Source organism: Nicotiana attenuata, chromosome 7, assembly GCF_001879085.1.
Source record: "Nicotiana attenuata strain UT chromosome 7, NIATTr2, whole genome shotgun sequence".
Taxonomy (NCBI): Eukaryota; Viridiplantae; Streptophyta; class Magnoliopsida; order Solanales; family Solanaceae; genus Nicotiana; species Nicotiana attenuata.
In genome coordinates, this window is record NC_031995.1 from 8847366 (window position 1) to 8855068 (window position 7703).

The 7703-nt window shown below is 36.4% G+C and overlaps 1 protein-coding gene across 1 annotated transcript in view; it reads left to right on the forward strand.

The window, feature by feature from the left end:
* LOC109228659 (uncharacterized protein At2g34460, chloroplastic-like) overlaps positions 5362-7703 on the forward strand; it is a 4495-nt gene continuing 2153 nt past the window's right edge. The window contains exons 1-2 of the mRNA XM_019393817.1: positions 5362-5523; positions 5652-5858. Coding sequence (XP_019249362.1) covers positions 5652-5858 — 207 coding nt within the window. The 5' untranslated portion in view covers positions 5362-5523. The remainder of the gene's footprint in view (positions 5524-5651; positions 5859-7703) is intronic.

Genomic DNA, 7703 nt, shown 5'->3' on the forward strand with positions numbered 1-7703 from the left:
CCTCGGCCTCATATCAGTATCAGTATAACACTGTTGCGGCGTGCAGCCCGATCCAAAAGTATCCTCACAACCCAGGCCCTCGGCCTTACTCAGTCAAAAATCACATAGGCCCCTCGGGCAACGGTAAAACACGATGCTCAGCCCACAAATAGTATTGGAAATATCATTTCAAGTGTTAAAGCAAAATAAACTTAGCTGAGTTTTGAAAACAATGGAAAATACATGACTGAGTTCAAGTATAAAATCAAAACAGTGAGGAAATATCAACAACAATCCCCGAAGGGGTTCAAATAATTGGCACGAAGCCCAAATATGGCAATCAGCGCAAATTATGATGATAACAAATAAGTTTCAATCAAATATGCGGTAAAATCATCAATCGGGACGGACCAAGTCACGATCCCCAATAGTAAAAGACCCCACGCTCATCATCCAATGCGTGTCTCGCCTCAATACAGCACTACGATGTGCAATCCGGGGTTTCAAACCTTCAGGATATCATTTACAATCATTACTCACCTCGAACCGGCGATATCTCTAGCTCACGACGCTTTTGCCCCTCGAATCGGCCTCCACGCGCGTCGAATCTATTCAAAATCAGAACGAATACATTACAATACGCTAAAGGAACAAAGCCCAAGCGGAAACAATCAATATCGGGCACATATCCCGGAATTACCAAAACCCGAGCCCCGGGACCACTTCTCGAAACTCAGAAATTTTTACATCAACGTGTTCCTTATCTTCTCACGAGTTCATACATATCAAAAGTTCTCAAATCCGACCCCAAATGGCCTTTTAAATCCCAAATCAAAAGTCCAATTTCTCAAGCCCTAGTTCTTAAATTTTAGGCTTAGCTTCCATCGGGACCCCAACCAAAAGCACCAACATATCCTAAAACCTCATTCAAACTTGTTCCAATCATCAAAACACCTCAAACAACATCAAATCACTCAAAACACATCGGATTCAAGCCTAAGTTTTCCAAAAACTTCCGAAATACACTTTCGATCAAAAACCCGACCAAACGACGTCTGAATGACCTGAAATTTTGCACACACATCCCAAAGGACATAACGAAGTTACAGCAGCTCTCGAAATTCCATTCCGACCCTCGGATCAAAATCTCGCCTATCAACCGGAATTCGCCAAAATACTAAATTTGCCAATTCAAACCTAATTCTACACCGGACCTCCAAAACCAATTCTGATCACGCTCCTAAGTCATAAATCACCCAACGGAGCTAACCAAATCATAAAAATTCCGATTCGAGCTCATATACAAATAAGTCAACTCTTGGTCAAACCTTTCAATTGAGACCGTTCCTTCAAATTCATACCGATTTTCGTGAAAACCAAAATCAACGATATACATCAGTCATAATACATCATACGGGGCAAGTCATGCCCGAGAACTGGCGATCAAAGTGTAAAAGCTCAAAACGACCAGTCGGGTCGTTACAAGAAGTGACTGATGTACTGTGCTGCACTGTTTGCGTGTACAGTGTAGGCAATTCACTTTTCAGCTGTAGACAGTTGACTTCGTACTATTGTCAGGGGAACCCAAGAGGATCAGGTCCCTGTGTTGATTCTTTATCTTCTGAAGTCATAGCAACTCACATTAGCTTAAGTCCGTTGATTTGAGTTGTGTACCAAGTGTATCAGGTTCCTTATTTGGTTCTTTGACGGTAAGTTTATTAGATCATCAAAACATAAAGCTAAGGTACTGTAAACCCATCAATTTTCCCCTTTCTGATGATGGCAAACTTAAAAATTGACAATCATATTTAGAACAACAAAAACCAGATAGAGTAACAGGAACGTCACAATTTCCCCCTGAATTTGTGCTTCCTCCTGAATCAGTCCCTTGAATTTTGCTCTCTACTCTCTTCCCCTTTTGGCACCATTAAAAATACACAAGCAAGCAAGCATCGTAAAGAAGTCTAGCCTAGCTAACTCATGCCACTTATGTGCACACCACATGATAAATAAGAGAAGCAGAGAAACATAAGCATTTACAGCAAAAGAGGAGAGCCTTCATTAATATTATAAAACATAAGCTTTTGTTGTACAGCAAAGGCAAATGTGGACTGTTGAAACTTTAATCCCAATTGGGAGCTCTTGATAAATTTTTCACAATCAATAAAACTTCTAAATCAGAAACTATGAAAGAATTTATGGTTGATGAATAAATCACCAATATAATTGAGCTAGACGACAATAAAATCGAAGAAGTTGGTGAGAAATCTGACATATATTCTCAAGAACACCCAAAAATTCTAAATAGATTGAATAGTTATATTCCTAGAATCATATATGATCCTAATCAATGGACTATAAACAAATTAATAGAAATGGATTATAAATAATTTACATTGAAAAATCTAAAAAAATAAATTTCAAATAAAATTATATAAAATATGGTTTTTTTTTCTTGTAACAAGAAGCTTAACGCCCCTTATTGAAATTTGACTTTAGGCGACAAAAATCATTGAGCCGCTCCAATATCGATCTTAATCTATTTGTCAATTCACCCGTCGTGACGATTAAAGTGAGATGGAGGACTGTACATTTCTATGGAATGTTCATTTATTCAAGTTTGAAAGACATTTTCACATTGCGAAAAGTCCAGGGGACAAGGTAGGATTCCAAACATTTTGTATCAACCTGTGGTAATTCTAAAAAATTGTCGTGCAGTCACAATCATTTCTCTTGTTGATGTGTTTAGACTATTTTAGGATAACCACAATATGACATGTATAGATAAAGATGTGTTTATAGGATCGAAGATCCAACCTATTAAAAATTAGAAGCATACTTATTGGATTGTTTTAAAACCCTATTTCACTTTTTTCTACCTATTAGGCATTTCTTCAACATGAAAAATTCAAAGAGTTTAGGAAGTCAGCAAATCTTAAAAGAAAATAGAGACTATTATCTAACAACTGAAACAAGAATAAACGCGAAATTAGATTATTGAGGAACAATCACTTATATTTTTAGGGAAGAGGACAAAGAAAGTTAATATTTGAAAGATGAAATGTCCCTATTTTATTCAATTTTTTTTTATTTAATGAATTTTAATTATCGTTTTTATCAGATTACCAATTAATATTCTTGATTTTTTTTTCTCTATAATTATTGAGAAAGTGACATGATTGTATAGATACTTTTTTCATTATACTTAAAACTTTCATTTTGTATGGAGAAACCATCTCTCAGCTGCTTTCATAATTGGGCTTGAAAATCAACGGTTAGAACTTGGAAATAATTTTATGTATTTGATAAAATGTGATCTTTCTTATACTTTATTAAAAACCATTTATCTGTAATAAAGACATGCTCACCATGGATTGTATATCGTAAATGGTCCTACGTGGTACATTTATTATCTGATAAGAATTATCACACTCTCTTAATTCCTGAAAAGGGCGATATAAAATCTTGTTTTCTTGTTTGATTAGATATATACTACTGTGTATAACTAATGTCTAAAGAAAGGTACGAGAATGTTTGTAAATGAAAGCTATAAGAAATGCTTAAAGAACTTGAAATTGGAATAATAATTTATTTGATTTTGTTAATGATTGGATGATCCTTCACCGTATAAAATACATAGTTATACATACAGAGACAGGGTCCGACATTTAATTCCACACCACTACACAATCATGTTCCGATCTTATTCCTAAAATTTATAAGCACAACCTAGCTAATGTCCTGTTGGTTTGATTATCCCCATTACACTTCGGCTGACTACATTGTTATCAAATTCACTCATAGCAGGATATTACCATCCTTGATTAACTTGAGTAAAAATGGCGTGTAGTAGCCACTAATTAAGGGTGTCTTTAATTTTTATCCACTAATTATAATGCTCAGCAAAAATAGCCACTACTAATAGAAAAAAGACAATTTTACCCTTTCTTCCTCTCTTTCGCGTTGCATTTTCATCTGGAATACCCAAGGCGATTTCACGGTCGGCCTCCTCCATGCTTGGTCAATAGCATCAGGTCTATTAGTGACCCCAATTACTAGGACATAACCAGGTCCATCATGAGATCCTTCTGATTTTGCTTCACTATTCCTTTTACCAATACGTACCGTAGTTCCTTTTGCATCATCAAAATTTTCAAGTTCTGAATTTTTGAGCAGATGTCTCAATTACGTACAGTAATTTCTTTCTTCTTACCTTGTTTTTGTTTCTTTTGAGTTCAAAGATAAAAAGTTAAGGACATGAGTCTTTAAGTTTGACATGCAGGTTTAAAAGTTAAGGACATGTATTCCTTAAATTTGACATGCAGGTTCAAAAGATAAGGACAAACAATCCTTAACTTATAGTTTCAAGTTCAAAACTTAAGGATAGTCAGTATTTAAGTTATTGTTTCAAGTTCAAAACTTAAGGACTTTCTGTCCTTAACTTTGAGTTTCAGTTTCAAAAGTTAAGGACAGGCAGTCCTTAACTTATAGTTTCAAGTTCAAAACTTAAGGACGTGCAGTCCTTAAGTTATTGTTTCAAGTTCAAAACTTAAGGACATGCAGTCCTTAACTTTGAGTTTAAAGTTCAAAAGTTAAGGACAGACAGTCCTTAACTTAAAGTTACACGTTCAAAAGTTAAGGACAAGCAGTACTTAACTTACGGTTACAAGTTCAAAAGTTAAGGACAATAAGTCCTTAACTTTGACTTACAAGTTCAAAAGTTAAGGACGCTTGGTCTTGAAGTTTGAGTTCCAAGTTCAAAACTTAAGGACATGTAACCTTGAAGTCCTGAACTTAGAGTTCCAAGTTCATAAGTTAAGGACATGTAGTCATGAAGTCCTGAACTTAGAGTTTCAAGTTCAAAAGTTAAGGACATGTAGTCCTGAAGTCCTGCAGTGAAGGACATGAGCAGAAGGGTATTTTTGTCCGAGCAGTTAAAGTTTATTGAACCAGTGGCTAAAGACTAAAGACATTTAAAACGCTGGCTTTAAAATAAAGACATAAGCTGTTAGTGGCTATCTGTGCACATCGCCCTTAACTTGATTAACAATACAAACTGCTCGGATTACTCTTGATAGCCCATTGCGGGCTATAAGTTGGATGGATCTTTACACAAATAGCCTGCTATATTCAATTGTTTATTTTTTCTAGCTATATACATTAATTATATATAATTATACACATATAATACATAAATTATACATATATTATATCTTTACTTGCTATTTCTAATTTAAGGTGGACGACTATTTGGATTAATTCTTCATTTTGGAAAAGCCAATTCTACCTGTCGAATTTACCCTAGTACATAAGGACAAGACTCAAGTTATTAGTAACAATGAGGTGTTAACGATCCTTCTAATAAGTAATACTAACAGAGACTGGAAATTAGGAAAAGATATTTTCGTCAGCGCCAGAACATTCTGTGGCGGGTAATTAATTCAGGCTTATACTAAGAAAAAACAGCAAGTTATCCACGATAGGCCAGTGGTTGTTTTTCTTGCTCCACTAAAACCCACATTTTTCCATCCTAAAGCTGTAAACGTGCGTCTCTGCAGAAGTTTTTGACAATTTTTCGCTTCCAAATTTCAGTCAATACTTTATATTCCAGCAAGATTTCTCTAATTTGTGGCTATTGGTATGATTGTGCTTCAACTATTGTTTGATTACAGATGGAAGGAAGTGCAATCAAGGAGAAAAAGGAAGCGGGTATCAGTATCAGTCAGAAGAAGAAAGTATTTGTAGCTGGTGCAACTGGGAATACTGGGAAGAGAATTGTTGAGCAGCTTTTGGCTAAAGGTTTTGCTGTTAAGGCCGGGGTTCGTAATGTTGACAAGGCTAAGTCTATCTTACCTGAAGCAAACCCTCTTCTTCAAATTGTGAGTATTTTTGAATTTTTGGTTTCTCAATTTTTGATTTATATTTGCTATAATTTGGATGCATAAATGGCTAGCTTTAAGTTCTTAATATTACTATTAATTCGACAATTTGCCCTTCTTACATAAAGTATCTGTTTGATCGATAGTAATAAAAAGTGAAATGACAAAGTCTTAATTAGGATGGAGTTGTTATTGAAACATATACACATTTACAGGAAAATCTACTTAAATTTGTTTACATGTGGAGCTTAACAAACTTGGTGCTCAGATAATCCAATTTTTTCTGTTGCTTAGCAGCCAGAAACACTTCCTAATTTTCCATTAAAAACAATAAGTGGGTGCTGACACTTTAACATTTATAGTTTTAGTGCATGAGACTTTGGCATATTCAAGCACTTCCAGTGTTTTCCATAAAATACAATAAGCGGGCGCTGGTACTTCAACATTTATAGTTTTAAGTGCATGAGACTTTGGTATATTCAGTTGAACAAATTAATGCGTATTACAAATTTAGGTCTAAAATTTTTACTAAGTTTGCCTCCATAAGAGTTTTGTTGTATGGGAACTTTCACTCAATTCATTAATAGGACAGTTTTCTCGGAACATATCTAGAGGATTTAGGAACAAGTACTACTATTTAATTTATATCATGGAGAAAGCCTCACTTTCCAAACATTTTTGATAAGGTAAGCCTCACTTTCCAAACTAGAAGCCTCAAATGTAAGTATACATTCTTACCCGCTTCTTCTTATTACATGTCTTGCCTTGTCATTCTTACTCTAGCTATCAAATTATGTATAGGATAATTGGAGATAAAATGAAAACCTTATACCTTCTCTACATGGAATTCAGTTTTTGAGTGTAGGTGTACCTTTAACCTTCTAAGTTTAGCCTACAATAAGTCTAAATTTCATTACAACAACAACAATAACAACCCAGTCTTATACTACACCGTGGGGTCTGAGGAGGGTAGTGACCTTACCCCTACCTTGTGAGGATAGAGAGGTTGTTTCCAATAGACCCTCGGCTCAGGAAAGCATAAGCACCACATTAATGAAAATATAGACAAGAAGGGACAGTACCAAAAAACCATATAAAAGCAGAATAAAAACAACAAGATAATAAGGTAATCAACAATGAAAGAAAATAACGGTTAGTCATAAAAACCTATTGCCCACAGAAAGCGAGACTGCGTGTCAATACTACTGTTATGAACACTCTAGACTACCTACTCTACTACCTTAATCCTCGACCTCCATACCTTCCTATCAATGGTCATGTCTTCGGTAAGCTGAAGCTGTGTCATGTCTTGCCTAATCACCTCTCTCCACCTCTTCTTGGCCTACCTCTACCTCTCTATAGGCCCTCCAATGTCAACCTCTCACACTTCCTCACCGGGGCGTCTGTGCTCCTCCTCCTCACATGACCAAACCACCTAAGCCGCGCTTCCCGCATCTTGTCCTCAATAGGGCCCACGCCCACCTTGTCGTGAATAACCTCATTTCTGATCCTATCTAACCTGGTGTGCTCGCACATCCATCTCAACATCCTCATCTCTGCTACCTTCATCTTTTGGACATGAGCGATCTTGACTGGCCAACACTCAGCCCCATACAACATCGTTGGTCTGACCACCACTTCGTAGGACTTACCGTTAAGTTTAGGTGGAACCTTCTTGTCACATAAATCACCGGAAGTGAGTCTCCATTTCATCCATCCCGCCCCAATACGATGTGTGACATCTTCATCAATCTCCCCATCCCCCTGAATAATAGACCCAAGGTACTTAAAACTCCCTCTCCTAGGGATGACCTGTGAGTCCAGCCTCACCTCCCCCCCCCCCCC